Raw genomic sequence first — 23,275 nt, forward strand, 5'->3', positions numbered from 1 at the left:
AAGTCCCTCCCTTTCCCCAGTGCTGTCTGTGTGGGTACCTGCTTCCCCCAGCTTGGCCAGATTAGAGAGTACCAGCAAAGCCATGTCATGCCCAGGCTGCTGGTGGAGTTGGACCCTGGGAAGATGATCCTGAGAGCAGGGGCCAGCAGCCCATTGCTCTTGTTCTCTGATGATGAGCTCCAGCTAGTAAGTGGACTGGTTTTCTCTTGCCCCAGGTGTCTTGTGTTTTCCTACTGCCATAGGAATGCTTCATTGATGTTGGGGCAGTCATCAATCACTCGGCTTCAGAGCGTGGCTGCCTGGCAATGTGAGCAGCCCTAGAGTCTCATGGGTCATCTTTTGGCCCCTGCTTCACCCCATTTGACTTCCAGGATCGCCATGGAGGAACCTCGGATACTGCACCAACCTTGAGATTTCAGGTGTACTGTACCATCATTTCTCTCCATAGGGGCAGGAGAGCTAGGGTATCTGTAGGACAGCTTCCTCCTAAGAGAGCCTTGTCAGCATCACAGTGTACATGTTGGGGTGCCTGGACCCTACAGCAGAGGCTAGCCTGTAGCCCAGAAGCCACATGAGGCTTGAAAGAGCCCACTGACAATCTGGCCTGAAATACACATCCCCTGGGCATCAGACAGCATGTGAATGCCATGTGTTAGTGCATGCCACAGCTGTTTTTGTATCTTGGTTTGAAGTTTAAAGGTGACACCTGCCCCAGAAGAGGTGGAGCCTTGGAGCTTGGGATGACCTAGAAGAGAATCCAAGTGGTTCCCAGCACTGCAATGGTACCATGGGGCTACGGTTCCTTGCCTTTGAGAGCTTGTGAGAATGATGCATGGGCCTGCAAAAGCATGCCTGTTGTTTCAGCTGGGGCTGGGGCCAAGCTAAGAAAGGCGACCGGGCATCACCAAAGCATATGGGGTATTCTACAGGCCTGGTCTCAGCAAGGCCTGGCTAAGGTCTTACCATGAGAACTTGACCAGATGTGACCACACAGTACTTTGAGAAGCAAGTGTGGAGACCATCCAGTACTAGGCAGGGTGGGCTGTGAAGGGCCTGAACTGCAGGCCGCAGCAATCCACATCCTTCCATGTTGCCTGAGTGTATGGCTGATTTCAAATGAGACCACCCCCTCCTCCCAGAGCTTGAATTCCCTGGGGCATGCAAACCCAAATGGCTTGTGGGCAGTGTTTGTGTGGGGAGTCCAGCCCTGGGGCAATTAGCCGGGCTTCTGAAAGCAGCAGCAGCACAGGCCCATCTTGGGATAGGACTGGGAGTAGGAGTAGGGGAGCCAAGGTTCCTCATTGCCCCAATGAGCTCTTGGTACATGAAGGTACAAGAGCCCAGACCTGATTACAGGCTAGGAAGTGTGGGGTACCCCCCCCCAATACAGTGCCACTCCTGATCCCTTAGCCATTGACTTCTGTGACTTTTATGTTTTTAGTTTTGAAAACCCCATGATCCCCTGGTTCCGGGGTTGCCTATGGGAGCCCTGGTCAGCTCTGCCATGAGGAGGCTCACAGGCTTAGGGCCTGCAACCCTGCCATGGCTGCCATTGTGGCTAACAGCAGGGGCTGAAACGTGTGCACTGCTGCAGCTGGAGCTATGGTCTCGGTCTGCGAGAGCTGGGGCTCCTCAGCGGGGCTTTTGCAACACTCAGCGGTGGGTGACGTCCAGCTCCTCCCCACGCGGCATCACACCAGCTCATGTCTCTGCATTTATTGTTTCCATGACAGGGCTTCCCCAGCAGCTGGGGCTAAAAAAAGAAAAATATGGCAGGGGATGTTGGGTGGGGGGGCATTCTCCCCATCAGCGCTTGCACGGCATGGCTGTGTGGGGGGATTGAGCAGCGAAGGACGGGGGGAAGCAGCAGGCTCCTGCACAGGGGGCCTGAAAGGGGGAGCGGCTGGGACCCTGTCACCCAGCAGGGCGGTGCTGCCAGCCAGGCACTAGAGGGCGAGCAAAACCCAAGCAGGAAGGAACAGACTCCCTGGCTGGTGAGGCTGGTGGTCAGAGGCAGCAAGAGATGAAGACCATGATGGGGGGCTGTGGGGGAGCAGGTGGGAGTCTCTGACAGCTCCCCCAGCCTAGGCTGCACATCCCAGCCCTAATATGCGTGTGGCGGAGGCCATGCAATGTCCTGGAAGGAGGGTTCAGCAGCAGCAACAACCAAGTTCCTGGGATGGGGGCATTATAACAGAGGGAGCCTGTGACTCCAGCAGCCAGTATCCCACCCCCATCCCTCCCGCCCAGCAGAGTGAGTGCTCGCCATGAGGGACAAATCCCTAAGGGGGGAGGAGGCAAGTTATGTTTTGACCCCCACCCCGTTCAGTCAGATGCAGGACCCTGCGCCCCTTCTCATGCTTGGATAGCTGTGCAACACAGCACTTAAACAGCTGCCTCGTTCCACCCCAGAGGTGGCTGCCTTTCAGCAGTCTGGTGAAGCCATTGCAGTATATACAGCACGTTTGCAAAGCGCTCGGGCATCTGTCCGACTGTACGAGTGGATGAGGTTCTGCCCTGGGCGACACGTCCCTCATGAGGAATGGGCCTGTGTCCATGAAAATGCAGTGGTTCAGCTGGGGGCGGCCCCCACAGGGGCAGTAAGGTCCTGGTGGCTGTGGCGTCAGTCCCCTCAGCATGAGATGGCGGGGTTTCCTCAGCTCGCCTCCTTCCAGCAGCCTCCACTCCCCAGCGCCGCACGGCCTCTCAGCTGGGGCTGTGGGTAGGGCTGGCTTCATTGCTGTCGCTCACCAGGCATTCATTGGATTTCAGGCTGGCCAGGGACTTGCAGCTCGGGAGGGAGGCCAGGGAGCCGCAGAGCCCCAGCATGGATGGCGTGGGGTCCTTCCCTGGAGGGCAAAGGGGAAGCAACAGAGTGCAAGTCAGAGCAGGGAACCCTCAACTCAAGGCAGCTGCTGGCGACCCCCCAGACCAGGAGGCTGGACAAAGTGAGCCACCCACAGTTGTCAGTGGGGGAGCTGGGAACCCAGGAGTCCTGACAGCCAGTCCTTAGCTCTGATCATTAGACCTCACTCCCACCAAGAGGTAGGAGCAGACCCCAGGAGTCCTGTTTCCCATCCTCCAGTCTAACTGCTAGACTGCATTGTAATGCCCTCCAGCCAGAAAGCGTGCAGCGTTACAGCGACACCCTGGCCCATCATTTTAGGGTGTGGGTGGGTGGTTAGAGCAGGCGACGGGGAGCCAGACGTTCCAGGTTCTAAGCCTGGGTTTGCCCCTGAGATTCTCCAAGCCCTTCTCAGGCTCCCCCCCCCACTGACAGGTGCTGCAACCAGGGCGGGCCCACAATTTTGGGGGGCCCCCTGCACAATAGAGTTTTGGGGCCCCCTGATGCAAAGAAGCCAGTGGCAGCGGCAGGGATGTGATGGGTGGCAAGCAGCCGAAGGGGACCCCTTGGCTGCGGGGCCTCCCGTGGCCACAGGTTCTGCAGCATAGGGTGGGCCGGCCCTGGCTGCAACCTCAGTCCCACTCACGTGTCTCACAGGCAATCACTGCCTTCCAGCCCAGTGTCCCCAGGGTCTCACCCAGTGGCCCCCAGGGCTCTCCTTCACGTTTGCCTTCCCCCAGCCTCTGGGAGTCGGAGCTCAGGCTGATCTCTGCTGACAGCTGGTCTGTGCTCATGAAGCTGTGCCTGTGGGAGACAACACTTCGTTAATCATGGCACAGCAAGGACCAACCCCTTGTGATGTTTAGATCTGTGGGTTGATGTTCAGACCCCACGTACTTGGCCTGCTACTGGCAAATACCCACTGTCAGTGGGAATTCCTTCAGGCTCCTCTGTGCTGAGAGAATTGCTTGGGGAGTTTCAGTTCACTAGCAGAGGGGCCCCAGCACAACCAGGTGTTGCACAGCTGCAGGGATCAATGGTGCAACCCACACGTGGGCACCAATCCAAGCAGCACTTAAGTACATGTGTAAAGTTAAACCTGTGTCATCCCACAGACTGCAAAGGGAGCTGCTTGCAGGTTTAACTTCACCTCAGTGTAGATGGGCCATACCCAGAGACTCTGTTACTGAGGAGGCATGGAACCACTTTTTTTTTTTTTAATTCTATATCTTGGGCCAGATCAGCCAAATCAATTCCAAATTCTAGCAATCCCTCAATTGTTAAAGTCTGAGATGCTACCTCTGACAAGTATCCTCCCTCCCATACTCTTCAGCTTGGGACTTCAGATACTCCCAAATCCATGGCAGGCGTCCTATGTGCAAGCCCCAAGCCCAGAGGCCTTGGAGTTTGGATGCCCCACAAGTCTCACTTGTCCCTAGCCAAAAGGCTGTAGGAGTAAGCTCGAGGGAAAGCTCAAGAGCAATTCCCCATCACCATAAATTGTGTAGCTGAGATCCTCCAACTGGGAGGCTTTAGCAGACTCTCACAGGGGGGGCCTGCCTGCAGTGCAAGGGACAGATCTCTACTCTCAACTTCACCAAGTCATTCAAGGCTGAGAAGAAGAGGGTCTCCCCTACTAGGTCAGTAAAACCACCTGGGCTGAAACCATCATTGTGGTATCTTCCCCACCAGATAAGAACCACTTATAGCTGGAGGGTGAGGTTGCTACAGCAATTTGTGATTACCCAGCCCTTCCCTCCTCTTCCCCTGCAGCAAACGGCTGGCCAGACATGGTGAAGGGCAGGGAAACAAGTGGGAGTGGGGGTGACAGTGGGGGTGATGACCCCTTCAGTCTCAGAGGAAAGATGTACTGGGAGCTGGGTACCTTCTACAATATCTGTATCAACCCATCTACCCAGCTGCTTATCTGCCTACCTACCTATCTAGTGCACCATGTAAGCCCAAACACCCATCTACCCATCACACACCTTTTTAAAAGGGTAGTTAATGGCTGGAATGCCTTAGCAGAGGTGCAGTGAATTCCCATCACCTGAAGTCCCTAAATGGAGACTGGCTAACTCTAACTCCACCCCCAACTGCAGGCTTCATGCAGCAATGACTGGGAAATCTCTGCCCCTGGTAGGCAGGAGGTTAGTCTGGATGCTGGGAATGGTCCCTTCTGGCCTAGCAACCCAGGACTCTATCATGTTCAGAAGGCACCTGTCCCCTGGGTGTCCAGCCTTGGAGGGCTCCCTCAAGGGGAGGGACCCTGGAGCAAGCCAACCTGCCCCTCACCTGGGAAGCTGATTCTTTCCTGTGCTAGCAGGACCTAGAGCTGCTGTCTCTGGGCCCTATACCCAACCTGCTCCCCCCCCGCCCCTACCCATGAGGTTTCACACTGTTGTCAGGACCATGCGGGGCAGGTAAATCTAAATCAGCCTGAACAGATGCTTGCCCTGAGACCTGGAGGGCTCCAGAGACCATGTGTTCCCTTTTCTTGTGCATCTCCCATCTCTTAGCTCCTCACAGCCAGATCTCCCATGGCCTGCTATCTGGATGCTCCTGCACACAAGACTCCTGCTTCACCTTCCAGCTTGGGAGGGCCAGGGCAGCTGCCTGGTGGGAGTCCAGGGGCTTTGTAGGAGGCTCCAGGCTATGTCTGCCTTTAGGCCTCTGCCTCCCTGGGCACCACATCCTGCTGATCTAAAGGGCTCCCTGCCCTGGCTCAGACTCTGGGTGGATCCAGGCCTCCTCCCCAAGGATTTACCTTCTGTACAGCTTGGTGTCTGACCCACGGTCATTTCCGTTGAGGGTTCCCAACGAGGGCCACTGGTTCACCAAGGGCGTGATCATCTCCTTGGAGAGCTGGACCAGTTGTGCATTCTCGCAGGGGATCAGGCCCGTCCTGGAGGCAGGGCAGGAAAAGGGAAGGCTGGTGAGGGAGGGGTTCATGCAGCCAGGCAGTGCAGGACATGGGCAGGAGGGTCCTCCCACCTTCTTCCCCCCAGCAGGACCCAGTCACAGTATGGGGAGGAATTAACTCATCAGGAACCACAGGCAGCCCCCTAGGGTGGGGCACAGGGGCTCTGGGACTGTGAGGGGATCATAACTGCTCTGCTTTGGACAGGACAGGTTGAAGGAGAGGGATACAAAGAGCCTGTGGTGGGATGAGGTAGAGGGCATAGGAAGGTGCAACCTGAATATAGGCCATTGGGCTCTGGGGAGAAAGCTCCCTTGGTGTGGGGCAGTGAGCTAGGGGTGGGCAGGGAGGGATGTTGGCTGGACTCACAGCTGCTCCTGCAGTTCCAAGATGATGCCCTCCAGCTCCCTCTTCTCCTGGTGGTTTTGCACCTTCACCTCCTCCAGCCTCATCTGCAGACGCTTGTTCTCTGCTTCTAGGTCCTTCAGCTGGGACTCCCTGAGACGCACCAGTTCTTCCAGGTACCCCTGGGTATAGACAGAGCTCAGCCCTCCAGGGACTGGCTAATTCCACTCACCCTGTCTGGAAGGGCTTGGTGCCAGCAGGATGTGATGCCCCAAGATCCCTCACACTGGCTGCAGCAAGCTGCTCATGCCTGGATGCATGGCCTGGCCCAGCCATGCCAGGGAACAGGCACACAGAGGACACATTCAGGAGCACCCCAGTAGGGGCATCCAAAGAAGAGGGTGAAGACCATGGCCTATATGGGACAAAACCTCTTGTTCCCCAGGGACTGGGGGCTGTACCCCCATGTGCCAGGCCTGGAAAGGCTGAAGCAGGGGAGAGGGAAGGGAACATGGGGCCAGCAGGGTGCCTGGTGCTGTTAGATGTAGTTTGGCTCACAGGGCAGCACAACCAGGAACCTAAGGGCTGCCAATGAGATGCTCGGCCTTGGAGGGTGGCAGGGCACAAGAAATACATGGCTGCCTGCCCCTCCACCATGGCCAGTTCTGCCCAGGCAGAAGTGCCACAGGAGGGCAGAGGAATGCATAGGATAGGGGTCCATATCTTCGGAGCTCTCATTGCGGTGCAGGGGGTGAACACTGAGTATGTGGGCCTGAGTATTATGAAGGGGGAATTCACCCCAAAACTGCCCCCCCTCAGCCCAGTGAGGCCCCCTGCCCAGCCCAGATGCCCAGGTACCTTCTGTGCATACACAATACGGAACTTCTGCTCCATCTTCCGCCACTTGTTGTACCAGCTGTCATCATCCGTGACCAGTGGCAGGTAGGGGTGGTCAGGAGAGCTCTCCTCGCTTGTGCTGCTTTCCATGCTCCTGCGGTCCTCCTCATCGCTTAGGTAGTCGTAGCTACCAGAAGAAGAGGGACTCAGAGGGAGGAGATAGCACCTGCCTGAAATGGAGCCTGGGGAGCAGAGAGGCAAAGATACCCAGGACACAGTAGTGTGTCCCTGATTCATTGGGGTTGGGTACCACAGTGGGTAGACGATCTGATCCCGGCAGGGCCAGAGACAGCCTGAGGCCCTGTTCTGCATTAAGACCTGTATAAACTAGGGCCCTGTCTGCTCTGCCTGTGTGTACAAGATCTTGAGTGCTCTTTCCAATCAGCCCTTTCAACCTGTCTCACGGCAGCAGTGGTTTTAATAAGTGGATGCCTCTGGTCTTGGAGTGCACAGAGCTAGGCACTGTATACGGAAGGTGTCAGCTCCCCCATCTTCCCTCTCAAGGGTCTGTCAGCTCTACTGTAGTAACAGCCTAGTTTATTAGCCTGGTGCCTGAGGCCAGCACAGACTGCAGCTAGGTTGTGGTAGGTGCTGTATAAACACACTGCAGCAAGCAGCCCCTGCACCAGGAGCTCACTTCATTGCTACCATTGTGTAGCTAAATGGTGTCTGGTTTGCATACCTTGTATTCACTTAGTGCTTGCTGTAAGCTCCTGTTTCCATCTGCCCCTCAGTATCAGTCTCAAATGATATCTGCCTGAGATATACTAGCTCAGGTTTTTCTACTCTGCAGCCCTATCCTTGGGATTATTTCACTGTCCTTGTCAGTATTTGCAACCCCTATGTCATGCTCAGCCCCTCCTCAACTTGTGGGCACATATGTGGCAACCGTGTAAGAACAGGTGCACAGAGCCTTTGGCCTGCCAGGCTAATGCAAGAGACATCATGCCTTTGTACCCCAAACTGGACTACAATACCCAGAATTCTCAGCAGGAAGAAGAGTGGCCAGGCCCCCAGGGTTGGAAAGAATAATCTTATAGAGGGGTTACTGCACAATGCAGCTACATCACTGTACAGCCTCCTTGCTGCATTTTGGGGCTTGCCCAGCTGAACGTGTCAGGCAGGAACAATAGCTCCCAGCTTTTACCACCAATGCTGCACAAAGGAAGTCAGTACCACTGCCTTCATTTTACAGGAGGGAAAGCTGAGGCCCATGGAAGGGTAAAGTGACTTCTCAAGGTCACCTAGTGATAGAGCTGGAACTTGAACCCATGGGCAAAGCCTGAGCTACCCTACCTTCCTCCATGGAGCACAGTCTCAATACATAATGATGCCAAGGGCTGTAGCATGCCAGCCATTGTGAAATATCACAGAGACGAGGAATCCATGAGAGGGAGAAGCTGCTGCTGCTGCCCAGCCTGTCCCGTGATGAGCAGCATGTTCTGGTGGGCAATGGTCTCTGCCTGGCGCTCTGGAGCCCTCCTACCTACGCTCTGCCACTGGCATGGTATGGGCAAACCCCTTCCTGCCCCTGTCTGTTTCAGCAGCAAGCACTTGAAGGCAGGGGCTGCCTCTCTCGGTGTGGCTTGACACACCCAGTAAGGGTCCGGTTACTAGGTACTGAACCCCAAAGCCTGAGGGTGCTGAGCTCCTAGGCACTGCCTCCCACAAGCAGACTGCGGATGACACATACTGAATCCTCAGGTCCCAGTGAGTTGTGGGTTACCTCTGTGTAAACTTCAGGTACGGGGTATAGTCAATGACCACGGGGCTTTTTCCATCCATTACTTCCCCCTTCAGGCAGAAACTGAAAGAAACAAGGTGAAAAGGAGATTCAAGGAAAATGGATTGATTACCCAGGCCCCAGAGCTGCCAGCTGTGAGCTGGGAACATTTTGCTACGGATCTAACTCTACCCCTAACCCCACCTGCCAAGGGGAAGGAGCAGGCCTGAAGGCAGCCGGAGAACCCCCTGCTCCTGCAGTCCCAGCCTTTACCAATAAGAGGAGCAGTGCAGGAGCCTTTATGAGAGGGGCGGGCAATTATTTTGGGCAGAGGGCCGCTTACTGAGTTTTGGCAAGCCATCAAGGGCTGCATGACAGGCAGCCCAGGGCAGATAAATATTAATTTTCTAAATTTTTTCAGGGGCCCTGTGGGCCAGATAGAATGGCCTGGCAGGCCACATCCAGCCCTCGGGGCGCATTTTGCCCGCCCCTGCTTTATGAGCACTAGCACTGACTATTGCAATCCAGCCTCTCCCAGCTGGAGGCACTGTATCAGACTGTGTGAAATCAGTGGCTGTGGGGGTGCTGGAGCATGCCTCTGATGGGTATACTGGCATGGGTGGTCCTCACACATGTAGCATTTCCTCATTTCATAGCAGCTAGCCCAGGGTAGGGGGCTGGGCAGAGCTCTTGGCTGTGGGGCTGAGACCATGTAAGGAACAAGGCTGATTTTCTTGTTATAGATGGGGCAGATGCAGATGAAGGGGGCCCAAGTGAAAGTTTAGGAAGAACTTTTTGACTAGACGGTGGTCAGGCATTGGAACAGGCTACCTACAGGAGTTGTGGAGTCTCCATCCCTGGAAGTTTTCAAGAGAAGGTTAGATACTTAGGTGGGATGGTTTATTCTGGGAGGACCCTGCGCTAAGCAGGGGGCTGAACTAGATGGCCTCATAAGGTCCCTTCCAGCCCTGCTTTCCTGTGATCCTATGATCCAATTACTAGCCTGTTTTCAGTCATTTCCAACTTGGCAAAACTTTAATGGCCAGGCTGGAATCCCCTCTGCTCGAAGTGTCTGCCACAAGCTCCTTGCTTTTCTTTTCTCTTGGGCAACTTCAGCCTGAAGGGGCTCGGCCATTTCCAGGAATGCCCCTTAGGCCCTCCCCATAAAAATCTACCCATGTTTCACCCTTGAGAAAACACCATCACATAGACCCAATAGAGATTTCTGGGACAGCAGCAGTTTAGTCATCCAGAAATCTCATCCCCACCCTGCATACTCCAGCTGGGGGCTGTGCAGGACTTTCCTTCCAATGGCGGCTTTGGGTTCAAGCATCTGGCCATAAAACAGGGAGCCAGGCTCTCTGTGCTCTCAGGGCCTCCACTCCATCCTTGTCTGGTAGCTTGCCAGAGGATAATGGCTGATATGAAAGCACTGGGGAGCAGAATTGGTGGGGGAAGGGGAAAACAAGTAAAGTGGGACAGGGAGCTGGTGGGAATGAAAGTGGCTGGGTCTGGAGAGTGGGGGAAGAGGGACCCTTGGGCTGAGAGCTGAGGTAGGGAGACAGAGACAGAGACTGGGAGATGAGGAGGCTGGGACTAACTGGGCAAGGAGACTGGGAATCAGTGAAATGTTTGGGAAGGAGTTCAGGTACACAGGTGTGATGAGAAGCCAGAGTGCAAGGGGAGAACTGGGGCTAGCTGGGCAAAGAGACCAGGCAGAGAGTCACTGAGAGCCTGGGGCCAGTGGGGGGGATCTGACTCCTTGGACTTAGCTGTGAGACATGTGCCCTGTCCCTGCCTTCTTCTCAGTTACTCTGGGTATCCAGAACCCCAGCTTTCAGCAGCAGCTATTGGCACAGCAGGTTCTTCAATGGTACTGCCAGGAACATGGGACCAGGGGAAAGCCTTTACTCCTACCTGAAGTCAATGGCACTGAGTCCGATGAGCATCCCAGTGAGCACCGTGGACTCCTCCCGCAGCATGATGGCCCCATCATCATAAAACCGTCTGTGGGGAGGGACAGGTGCTGTGAGTGCTGCAGGGAAGGGGAAGGAGGGATACATGCCTCCCACATCAACATGAGACAGATTTCCACCAGGACACAACCATGCACTGGGATCCCTGCCCCCACCTGGTCTCAGGGGTATATTCACACTCACACACATACAAATGCAAGTGTGCAGCCTTTCCATGAGATGCACAAGCATACTGCCCCAAGGAGTTTCACATGAACACATGCACTCATACACACATGCTTGCACACACATGCATGCATGCTTGCACACATACATGCTTACAGACACCTATACATGCTTACAGGCACCCGCACTGTTACTAGGGGCTTACATGTACACTGACATACATGCACGTCTGAACTTTTATGCATACTCTGGTATACATATGTTTACACCCTTATGCACACATGAATGCTCACACAAATGCATGTGTGTACACATGCACTCTCACACATGTTTGCACTCTTACACACAGCCACACCCAAATGCATGCTTGTACATGCTCATCCTCTTAACTGGAGAAATCTACTGCAAACGTACAAGGTGCTGCAGTGTGATGTGCTGTCTAGTGCTCCCAGAGAGCCGCGTGCCACACAGGTGGGTAAGCCACTCACAGGCATTGAACATTTTCATGAGCACACATGCCCCATTCAGGGCATGTGTGGGCTGTGGCAGGGAGGGAATAAGAAGGGGGAAGGGGAGCCTCCTTCACTCCAAAGGCTGGACCACACAAGCAGAATCTACAGAGCATGGTATGATGGGATTTGTAGTCTCTACAAAAAGCTACCCCTGCCACCCGCTTGTGATCTGTGGTAGATGGAAGTGACCCCTGTAGTCCATCCTGCTCACCTGGTGGTTCTGGTGTCCCGCAGGGCTGTGGCAATGTACTCTGACATTCGTTTCTCCATCAGTGCCACGCGGATCCAGGCCCGGCCCTGCAACAGAGAAGCCACGGGCGCAGACAGTGGAACGCTCGCTCCCGGGCGCTGGGAACGGCTTCAGCTTCCATATCCATCTACTTGCCTGTCTTACCCCAGGGTGTCTGTTGCCATAGTGTCTAGGCACCATCTCCCTTGGACTGTGGGGAAACTCAGGGGCCCCTGTGGCAGGGACCAAGAGCTTCCAGACTAGCTGTCACTCTTGAAATGTTTTGCTTTATGGGCAGCTTTTGGAGGCAAAGCCCTGCCCCTCACTCCCTTCAGTCACATACCTGAGAGTTTCTGGGGCCAGGGGGAAAGCCATGATGACTTTTGTTTCCTGTCTGCTAGGGCTGGTAGGGGCCTTTGCACCTCCCCTCCCCCTGCACTGACTCTCTGTCCCCTTGGTGCCTACTGGCTCCCTCCTCCCCTTACAGGACCTGCCTGGGTTGCTGGGTTAGACAGGGGGTGGGGAGCTGCATGCCCTGGGGCCCTTCCTGACCTTAGCCCTGGAAGTGCTGATGTTCTCCATGTTCTCGATGCTACTGACGCAGTTGTTGGGAACCTTGCTGCAGGCCAGGCGGATGTAATCCCAGAAGCCGCGCTGCCCATCGGAGCTGAACCAGCTGACAGGACCTGCGTCAGAGTGGGCAAACATGCAGGGGCTCCAGTGAGGAGAGTCCAATGTGCCTGCCTTACACCTCAGCCATGCTGAAGACCATGGGCACCCTTGGCAGCATCTGCCTGCACAGTAACTGCACACAGACATGCATTCAACAGCTATACACACATGCATGCATGTCCTTCCATGCATTCAATAGGTGTACATGTCTGCACGCACATATACATGCACAGGTACACGTGCCCATATGCAGACTCAGGAGTACGGCAAGTGTAGATACACATGCATGTCTCCCGTAGATGTGTGCATACATACACAGAACGCCAAGCACATGCATGCCATGAACAGAACCCCACCCGGCACCCGTGCCACGGCACCGCTAGTACCTTTAAAGCGGTGACTCAGAATCTGCTCAAGGATGGCAGCAAAGTTGACAAACTCTTCTGATGAGTCGTCAATGGGCTCTGTGGTGTATTTCTCCAGAAGGGTTTTCACAGAAAACCTAAGGAGGAAGATCAACATTACAGCCAGGGGCACAGAGCAGGGGAGAGACCAAGGAGGGAGTGGGAGACAGAAGAGCTCTGCCTACTGGGGGCGCCCTGACTGAGGGGTGGCAGGGAGGAGCAGCTGTGTAGTTGGGCATATGCACCTGGTCACAGGAGATCCAGGTTGCCTGTCCAAGCCTGCCAAATGGCCTTTGGCTGGGCAGGCAGGCAGGCAGTTAGTGCATCACTGGATTGGGATACAGGAGGCTAGGGTTTGGCTCTGGCTCTGCCATGGCTTCCTGCATGACCTTAAGTAAATCAAGTTCCCATTCTGTATAATGGACACAGTAAGGCTCACCTCCATGGCACCCTACTGGGGGAAAGTGTTCTGAGAGCGAGCTACCCCTGTGTCTCCTTCTGCCCCTGTAGGACAAGTGCTGGCTCTCATAGCGTGCTTGTCCAGTGCCTAGCACAATGCGGACCTGTCCCTACCCACTGCCATAGCTGTCCTAGTGATTCACAGTCTTCATGAGGTTACATACTCTCTGAGAGTCACCGGCCCCACACCCCCTCCTCCTCACATGCCCATCATGGTCATAAGCACCGTGGAGTCTGTGCTGAGATTCCCTTGCAGGAAGAAATCTACCATGCACTGTATCATAGAGACCAAGGAACAAATGTCATCTGTGTGCAGATATGACAGCCTCCCAAGCTGGTAAGCAAAGTTCTTCATGGTCATTAGAGAATGAAACTGCAGACTGAGGTGGGCCTATACGAAGAGCCTTAATTCACAGACAGGGAAACATTTCAGGCACTGCAGTGGGAAGCAGTGGGACAAAGAAATGGAAGCCAGGAGTTCCCTTATCCTCATCACTAAATGGAAAGACAGACAGGGAAACTGAGGCACTGCAATCAGAAGCAGTGGGACAAAGAAATGGAAGCCAGGAGTTCTGCAGCCTCCTCCCCTATCCTCATCACTAAATCACACTCCCTCCCAGTGCGTGGAAGTGAATACAGGTGCTTTTGTTTTAACAGACAAGTTCTGCTTGTATTCCTGTGGGTGACTGGGGTCATGTTAGCTCCCTGGTCTTCCTGGGCACTCACAAAATGGAAGCCAGTGATTAGAAACATGGCTTTGCCAGCACAGGCTCTCCTGCCTCCTCTCTTCGCTGCTTCTCCATGCTCCCCACACACTGGCATCTGCTGTTTCCAGGCAGCTCTTCAGACACCTACGCACCCAGCTGTCCTGCAGCCTGTTCAGAGCCCTGTTTGTCAGCAGAGAGCAAGTGGAATCATGACCACATCCCCCTGGGGCAGGAGGAGGGAGGAGCTGGGGAGTTTGGTTTTAGATGAAGTCACTGACATTTCAAGCCCCGAGCTGGGTTTTGTCCAGACAGTTGCCAATTAAGCTCTGAATCAAAATGATTTTGCAAGGGAGAGACGACTGGCTGACCTGCTGTTTTAGGCACAGGCCCAGCACGGGAGAGAGGCAATGGCGCTAGAGCTTCTGCCCTATCAGCTCCGAATTCAGGACACCTGGGTTCTTTCTTTATCTCTGGGAAGGGAGCGTGGACTGGTGATGAGAGTAGGAAACTGGAATTCGGGGTGTGGGTTCTGCTTGCAGACATGGGAAAATGTGCTTTGGGAATCAGAGACTCAGACCGAGACTCTGGGGTTCTATTTCCAGCTTGTCCTGGCTCCCTGTGTGGCTGTGGGCAAATTTCTTACATCTCTTTGTGCCTCAGTTTATCTATTTGCAAAGAAGGACAGTCAAAGTAGTCAAACATGCTTATGAAGCTTTAAAGCACTGTGGGCTCTCCAGGTTGAAACGGGCTGTCGCACAGCTGGCTATAGTGTTGCTATTACTGCATTTGTTTTAGCTGCTCTCACAGGTGCAACACTCACCCGCTTGCATGTCTAAGCTTTTAAAAGCAGAGGCCCTGGGTTTAGTTCACCCAGAGATCTCACACAGCAAGAGTTTCAAAGGCAAAGCGTGTGATACATTACAACGGGCCACTCAATTCACATGAAACAGAGGCTTTTGTAAAGGGCCAGTGAGGCTACCCTCTCCTTTCACATGGAAGATTGTTAGCTATGTTATAGAAGCATCCTGTAGTGCTGTGGGGGCCCTCATCTCTAGGCACTGTACATGCACAGTCCCTGCTTCAGGAAGGTGGAAGTATTCTTAATCCCTGTGAGAAAAGCATAAGGACTTGACCAAGGGCACATGGGGAGTCAGTAGCAGAGCCAAGCATTGAATTCAGGTTTCTTGTAACTTAGTCTAGGGCTTTAACTGTACAGCAGTTCTTCCTAAACCACCCTACCCTTTGCTGACCCTCTTGTCTTTGTGCTTTTCAGAAGGCAGCCTGTGCTTTCATCTCACAGGGAGCCTACTCAGGAAGCCACTTGCTAGACCAGAAAGGTTTGCCTCTCCCCACCCCCTGCCCAGAGTGAAGACATCAGGCAGCTGAAATATATTTGGGTAGGGAAGTGGAGAGGGGGTGAGTGGAAATAGAACAGCTGACTGGATTTGACAAGGAAGCTTTTCATCTCAGCCTGTTCAACCTCATAGCAGGAGGCTGCTGCTGTGACCCAGGTACCACAGGAAACCACAGACCTGAGATCATACATGCATAGAAAATTCATTCTGGAAGGGACTTCCGGAGGTCATCTAGTCCAACCCTCTGCTCAAGGCAGGATCATCCCTATCCAAATCATCCCATACAAGTGCTCATCTAACCCAGGGCTGTCCAACCGATCGCAAAGGGATAATGTGCACCCCCAGGCTTTACCCAGCTGCCACTCCTCTTATCATTCTGATAGCTGCTGCAGCTGGGGTCCCCTCCTTCCTTAAACTTTTGCTTCCTGCTCCAGCCCAGGAGGGTCAGGTGGCACAGTGCAGTAAGGGGGATGAAGCAGGGGCTACCAACCCACATGGTGCAGCAGGAGAGAGTGAGGCCTGGACGCCTGTGGCTTGTACTAGTGCAGCCCCTGAGGTGTGCAGCCCTTGCTGAGCTGGCCCATGCCAGAAGCCAACCCCCAGCCACTTGGAAGCTGAACAGCCTCGGTTTAACCTATTGCTAAAACTACACAGTCAGCCCTGTCACACAACTACATGGCACATGGTCAAAGGCACCAAGAATACCCTAAGCCGCCACAGGTGAAGCAGGGGAATGAGAGCTGTCAGATGATAAAGCCCATTTCTCTCCTGCTCTAATCATCTCCCAAAGATGGGGCCAGGGCCTGGAGGGTATAGAGATTGAAAATCTGAAACAATTCAAAGCAGCAAAATAACATGCCACATCCCCCAGCAGCTGGAAGCAATGTTAAGTGACTGGTAGCACCCTGTAATTATGTAACTGTCATGTCATCATCAGAGTGCTGTGATTTTATGTCCCTCATGAGAATAACAGCCAGCTACTCCTGCACAGCTAATGGAGGTCTGGAAGCAGATCCCTACACCTGGGAGAGTCAGTGGGGCACCATGCAGTCAGAAGGAGGGAGCTAGTGCTAGGATCGACTTGCAATATCAGAGGTGGAGGCTGGGTGCTTTGTGGGAGGTGTGTGAGAACACCTATTGAAACCAATGGAGTATCTTGCAGGAGTAAAGTGTAAAGGCCTGGCTGCAGCTAGCCACCAGGGCTTCTGCACAGGAAAACCACATCTGATTAATCTCTTAGAATCCTTTGAGCATGCCCATAAAGGAGAAGTATTTGACCTGATTTAGCTGGACTTTTGGAAAGGCTTTCTGCAAGACCCCTATCAGCTTTTAAAGAGATAGAGTTGTCACATGGTGAGAGACAGAGCATTATTATGGATCAGAATCCGCTAGGAGGCAGGACGCAGGACAGGAATAGATGATTTCCATTACAGCCAAGGTCAGACAGCAGGAATCTCAGGATGCCCTGCTGGATCCCCTGTTGAGGACCGCATTAATAATCTGGAAGTGAGGAGTGGAGCACTGATTACCAGTACCTGCAGAGGACATCAGCATTTAGGCCAGTCAGGTCCAGAGAAGGGTGGGAAGGCTTCAGGGTGACCTAATCTTGGTAGATGGAGTAGGTAGCATATTGACAGGTGAAGCTCAGAGTTGTCAGATGCAAAAGAATTGCCCAAGCCCAACCAGATCTGCAGGAATTTAATTTATCTCCATCATCCCAGTGCAGGGGTCAGTCTGGCCATCAGTGGAGATGGCTCCAAGTGCAGACACACCCTAAAAAGTAAGTGTAATATTGGGATGCATTAGAAATGGAAGGGAGATTAATATGAGAAGAATGACCATGCAGGTAAGATTGGGGATTGAGTAGAGGCCGTGTGTAGCACTGGGCACTCCATCTGCTGCATGGAGGGATCATAGCAGGGCACCCAGGAGGCACTAGGGAATGTCGGGATTTACCTTCTCTCAGGAGGGAAGAAATCAGAGGAAATGTAGCAATGCACATATAAAATAAGGAGCACCCTGGAAAAGGCAGGGCTAGGGCTTTTGTTCTTGCTGTCTCAGAAAGAAGAGATCATGAGATAAATTCCAAACCTGAAAAAAGAGATATATTTCTTTCCTTCCTCCCACTGGTTGCCCCTGAACTCATGATTCATCAGTAGGACTCGCTGCCCCAGGAAATTTAGCAAGATTTCAAGAGGGACCAAGTGCTTCTCTGGCTAACTAGAAGACCAGAGTTACAACTGTTAATGAGACCAGGAGGCCCTGAACCCATCTCTAACCATTGGAGGTTAGACTGAGACCCTTATGAGGCTGCGTTATTTGGCACCTGTGCACTAGGGACTTTCTTGTACCTTTCTCCAAAGCAGCTGGGACCAACTGTCTGAGACAGGACACTGGGTCTGATACAGGCAGATGGCTCCTGGTGGGCAAAATCAAAGCCTCATTTCACACAAGTGATAAAAACTTGTGATTTGGGGCTAACTCAGCATATCACTCAGTGTACACTGAGGTCCAATGCATGCTTACCTCCAGTGCCCTCTTAGCCAAGCATCTGAACATACATTTAGTTTTAATTGACCTCAGCCTCAAGATCCAGGTGGGAATGTCAGGGTCACCTCAGTCCCTGGAAAAATCATGGAGCAGATCCTCAAGGAATCCATTTCTAAGCACATGGAGGAGAAGGTGATTAGGCACAATCAGCATGGATGCACCAAGGGCAGGTCACCAACCTGATTGCCTTCTAGATGAGATATCTGGCCCTGTGGATGCAGGCAGAGCAGTGGACATGATATACCTTGACTTTAGCAAGGCTTTTGATATGATCTCCCACAACATTCCTTCAAGCAAGCTAAAGAAGTATGGGTTAGATGAATGGTCTGTAAGGTGGCTGGATCATCAGGCCCAGAGGGTAGTAGTTGATGGCTCATTGTCTAGTTGGCAGCCAGTATCCAGTGGAGTACCCCAGGGGTTGGTCCTGGGGCTGGTTTTGCTCAGTACCTTCAGCAATGACCTGGAAGATGGGATGGAAGCAAGTTTGCAGATGACACCAAGCTGAGGGGAGTAGTAGATATACTGGAGTGTAGGGCTAGGATTCAGAGAGACCTCAACAAATTGGAAGATTGGACCAAAAGAGATTTCATGAGGTTCAACAAGGACCTACACTTAGGACGGAACAATCCCATCCGCCAGTACAAGCTGGGGGCTGACTGGCCGGGCAGCAGCACTGCAGAAAAGGACCTGGGGGTTACAGTGGACAATAAACTGATTATGACTTTGCCCTTGTTACAAAGAAGGCTAACAGCATACTGGGCTGCGTTAGTAGGAGTGTTGCCAGCAGATCGGGGGAAGTGATTCTTCCCCTCTGTGCAGCACTGGTGAGGCTACATGTGGAGTACTGTATCCAGTTTTGGGCCCCCGCTACAGAAAGGATGTGGACAAGTTATCTAGCAGCGGGCAATGAAAATGGTTAGGGGGCTGGTGCACATGACTTCTAAAGAAAGGCTGAGGGAAGTAGGCTTATTTAGTCTAGAGAAGAGAAGACTGAGGGGGGTATTTAATAACAGCCTTCAACTACTTGAAGTGTGGTTTCCAAGAGGATGGAGCTAGACTGTTCTCAGTTCTGGCAGAACAAGGAGCAATGGTCTTCAGTTGCAGCATGGGAAGCTTAGGTTAGATATTAGGAAAAACTTTCTCACTAGGAGGGTAGTAAAACATTGGAACAGGTTACACAGAGAGGTTGTGAAATCTCCATCCTTGGAGATTTTTAAGACCTGGCTATACAAAAAGCCTTGGCCAGGCTGATATATTTGGGGATGGTCCTGCTTTGAGCAGGGGGTTGGACTAGATGACCTCCTGAGGCCCCTTCCAACTCCAATTATCTATGCTTCTATGATTTAGGGTCCCACAGGGCACATGTCTCTGAGTTTAGCTCTCTTGAGTTCCAGCCTCAGTCCTGAATAATCCTTAGTTCCAGCCTAGCACCATCCATCTTTTCCATACCTTGAGATCAGTGCTTGAAGCATTTTGCTGATTTGGAGCTCTGGAACCCAGGACCAAGGAATACAGTGACACGTAACCATGACTCAGGCAGTGATATCATCCCAATGCCCCACAGATTGCAGAAGAGCTTGATGCCAGGGAGTAGCCCTTTCATAGCCTGAGTAATGAGCAGGTATTGACTGTAGGTGTTCATGCTTTTGACTCTAGCTGTTCATTGCTGCTGGGAAGGAGATGAGATTTACCAAGCCTTTTGCAAAGTGGCGGCACTGAAGTCATTCTTGGAAAACACAAAGGAATCACAATCCATTATCTGATGGTGCATTTGCCCATTAAAAATATAAGATCCAGGGTTTGTTTCCTTTCCCTGTCAGTCAGGGGCACCATGCTATGCACAAAGCTCCACTGTGGGACTCTGGGTAGGAGGAGCTCTCTCTTTGCTGACAAGAAGACAGTACAGCAAGGACTCTCTTGGTGGAATTTAGTTCACATTGTGCTAGGTACTGCACAGGCCCAAGGTAAGAGACAGTTCATCTCCCATCTGCAATGAGTTTGCAATCAAAACTAATGAAGCCAAGGGTTAGTTTTTTGCCCAAAGTCTCACAACAGTCCAGTGCCAGAGCTGGGAACAGGATCCAGGGCTCAGTTGAAAACACTGCACAGAAGATCAGGACGGTGCTACATGAACAGCATTGTGGGTCCTCTTTCCCAGCAAAGCATGTTGTTCCCCCAAGAGGACCAGCCAAAGCTTTGCTCAGTTCATAGTATCTCCACTCTTACTGACCCTTCCTTGTTCAAGGAAAAGAGCACGCTCAGAAACACTCCAACACAGTGATGGGCATGTCCACTCTGGCATGCTCCCAAGTGGTGCAGCTGAGTGTCTGTGCATTTGAGCGTCTGGGCATCCCAAGCAGCTCTCATTTGTCCTGCTTTCAGCATCCTCTGCCCCAAGCCACACATCTTTTGGTAGTGGGGTCTAGTGATCTGCTCAGCCCTAGGTTCACAAGGTGCTCATACAGTGAGTATGTCTCAGAGGTAGATACCTGCTCTTTAGGCCCTGGAGTATTTTCCATTTCATAGCATCTCCACTCTTACTGGCCCTTCTTGTTTAAGGACAAGAGCATGCTCAGAAATGCTCAGAAACACTCCAAGTAGCTCTCATGTGTCCTGCTTTCAGCATCCTCTGCCCCAAGCCACACATCTTTTGGGAGTGGGGTCCCAAGGCCTGGAGTGAGTCACCTTAGCTTTTCTCTGTTTCAGTTTGCCATTTGTAGAATGGGAATAGTGTCTCAGGCCTGCTCTGCAGGAGAGCTGTAAAGCTGAACACATCAAAGGATGTGAAGTGCTCGCTACCCAAATAGTGGGGAGCAGACAAGCACCTGAGAGGGCAGGCAGACACTTTGAACATGCACATTGCAGCTGTCCTCCTCCTTCATTCTCTGGCTGGGGTCTCTCCGCTCTCTTCCTGCACAATCTGATGGGACCAGGCACCAAGTTTTCCATGAGGCAAGGCACAGGAAGAGCCATCCCTTCTGCAAGGGAAGAGGAAGATCAATATGAAGGCTTCAATACTCAGGGCTTTGCCTGATTCAGTGCCTTGCACCTCTCCTTCACTGAGGAGGTGTGTTTGGGGCTTCTCCATGTTACCTGGGGTGTGGGCACCCCTCTTTCCTGTAGCACCACCAGCATCAATGGTACTGAATACGGGCCATTCCTATAGTACACAGCTCCCGCTGAAATGAAGGGCTGCTTGGATTGCAGACCACATGCCAAGCTCGGCTGTGGGTCCTTCCCAGTCTCTTCCAGTCTCTCCAGTCTGGAAAGGCCTCTGGTGTAACAATTCCATTGGAGCCAGTCTCAGCCAACAAACTGTCCATGTCAATGTCCACAAACTTGCCTAGCATGGGGCTCCCTCTGCTAATTCCTACAGGGTGAGGATTGCTGGGGTGGGGGTGAATGGAAGCATTGGAGGGGGTCACGCTGGAGCTTCTGGCCTTCTGGCCTTCGCTATCTCCCTCTCAGTAATGTGCACTGGCTAGGAGGGGCATCTGGGAGATCCTGAGGGGAGAAAATCATGCCTTGCCCCCTGCATAAAGGGTGTATGGGTCTCAGCCCCATTACAAACATGGGACCTTTGCAATAATGCCTTCCTGGGGCAATGCCATTGTACCCTGGCATGGCCGAGAGTCCAGTCCATGCTGCGGTGTCACCGAGAATGGAGTCTGGCCCACGTGCCATGCCACCAAATGCAAGGTCTGGCCTGCATGCTAGGTTGCCAGGAGCCAAGGCCGGTCCACGTCTAAGGGTCACAGAGAGCTAAGTCCAGTCCTCAAGCCAGCTTCCCCAGGCCTGGCACACACCCCACCTGGCATACACACCACCAGCAAAGCCGGTTTAGCGCTCCCTCCACCACGAGCCTCCTCAGCCCCTCATGTTGAGGCCAGACCACATCACAGTGTCACTGAGGGCCGAATCTGTCCTGGTACAGCCCTGCTCCATGGATATGTCTACTCTGTGCCACAATGATTTCTTTATTCCCACCCAGCAAGCAGCAACCAGGCACAAGGAACCCCCCCCTCCCCCCCCGGTCCTTGCAGCACCGCACCTTGCACTCAATGTGTGTGTGTGTGTGTGTTGGGGGGGAGGGGGGGTGTCTGCCTGGTAAGGATGTTGCTATGACAACCCCTGCCCCCACCCAACAACATGCTTGAGCCAGGCCTGCCATGACGTCATTTCCTGGTCCCCACACCTGGGCAGCCTGGGTCTCTGCTCTGTTCCTTAGCAAAGTCCCCCTCCCACTCAGCTCCAGGGTGAACTGGATGGGTGGGTGTTGGGGGGTGGAGGGAGCAAAAACAGGAAAAGCCCCTCCCCTGCAGCCTCTATCCCCTCCATAAGCTATTTCCCTCCTCCGTCACCTTCTTCCACTGCTCCCAGCCACAATAATTAATGATGTCATCAGTATTGCTGTTATTTATTTGTGTTGCCAGAGCACCCTGGGACTCTGTTCATTAGTCTCATGCACAGCATTATGCACCCTGCCAGTGTCCCCCTTCCACAACCCCCACCCACCCTGCCCCCTGCATCACCCCCATCCCCACAGCCTGGGTGCTAGCAATCAACAGTAGGGCGATGCTTGCTGTGATGGCACTGGCCTCCCTTCTGAGTGCAGCAGGGCAATCCTCAGCCAGCCTCCCCTGCAGCCCCTTCCATTCATCTCCATTCTCCCCAGCCCCTCCCTGCAATCCTGCTGTTCAGGTTTCCGGCTGTCACCCTCCCCGCAAAATGCAGGTCCCCACAAAAAATATCCCTGCCTTGAAGGCACAGCTGGCAGGATCCAAAACATCCCTCTATCTCACCCCCTCCCAGCCCTCAGTTCCATCACATTTCCTCCACATCCATCTCTTCCATCCCCCCACCCCCATGTCCTGCCCCATTCCATGCTTCCACCTCACCTTTTTTTCCACTCTGTCTCATTCCCCCCACCCATCTCGATCTTAGGATGTCCAGGGAGTATAGGTCCCCGCTCCCTCCTTCCCAGACACCCTGAGCAAAAGATGCAGCCAGCCCCAACCTGCAGACGGTGATGAGATTCTTCCTTTCCACTGCAATGTTCCTGGAAGATGCTTTCTTGGAGGAGAGCCCCAGAGCCATGGCAGACTGGATACAACTCGATTCCATCCAGAGCAGGGGCGATCCAGAACCTCCAGCCAATTTCTCCCTGCCCCCACTCCTCCCCGCCCCTGCACCCAAAATACAAAATTGCTCCCCCCCACAAACAAATCTGATCACTGTAAAATGTTGTCTTTCTCTCTCCCCCACCTCCCCCCTAAGATCTGCTCCAGCCCCCTCCACACTCTTCCCCAGCTGATGGTGTGAATTAAATTTAAAAAAAAAAAAGGGGGGGGTAGAAATACAAAAAAAGGGAGCTCTCCCTGGTGCTGGTGCTGATGCTGAACAAATCCCTTCCCCTCCTCCTGTGGGGAGGCCAGCCCTCCACCGGTGACGTGCTCGCAGGAATTGACAGCCCACAGGCAGGGCTAGGGAAGGGCAGAAGCCAGCAGTGGTGGGGA

General features: G+C 53.3%; 1 protein-coding gene across 2 annotated transcripts; it reads right to left on the reverse strand.

Annotated features, from left to right (window-relative positions):
• Positions 1-1,701: 1,701 nt before the first annotated feature.
• On the reverse strand, positions 1,702-22,935 carry RUNDC3A (RUN domain containing 3A). Of its 2 annotated transcripts, XM_019501004.2 has the most exons (12): positions 22,777-22,866; positions 19,209-20,737; positions 12,671-12,786; positions 12,165-12,298; positions 11,595-11,680; positions 10,648-10,737; positions 8,734-8,814; positions 6,969-7,134; positions 6,135-6,292; positions 5,613-5,750; positions 3,543-3,649; positions 1,702-2,849 (listed from the first exon to the last, which is right to left on the reverse strand). In XM_019501004.2, exons 2-12 carry the CDS (start codon positions 19,286-19,288, stop codon positions 2,707-2,709), a joined length of 1,299 nt encoding a protein of 432 aa, XP_019356549.1. In that variant the 5' UTR covers positions 19,289-20,737; positions 22,777-22,866; the 3' UTR covers positions 1,702-2,706. The 2 variants fall into 2 exon arrangements, with proteins under 2 accessions (XP_019356549.1, XP_014464675.1); XM_014609189.3 differs by lacking the exon at positions 19,209-20,737 and having other exon boundaries at positions 22,777-22,935.
• Between the last annotated feature and the right edge of the window lie 340 nt (positions 22,936-23,275).

This window comes from Alligator mississippiensis, chromosome 4 (assembly GCF_030867095.1).
Source record: "Alligator mississippiensis isolate rAllMis1 chromosome 4, rAllMis1, whole genome shotgun sequence".
Taxonomy (NCBI): domain Eukaryota; kingdom Metazoa; phylum Chordata; order Crocodylia; family Alligatoridae; genus Alligator; species Alligator mississippiensis.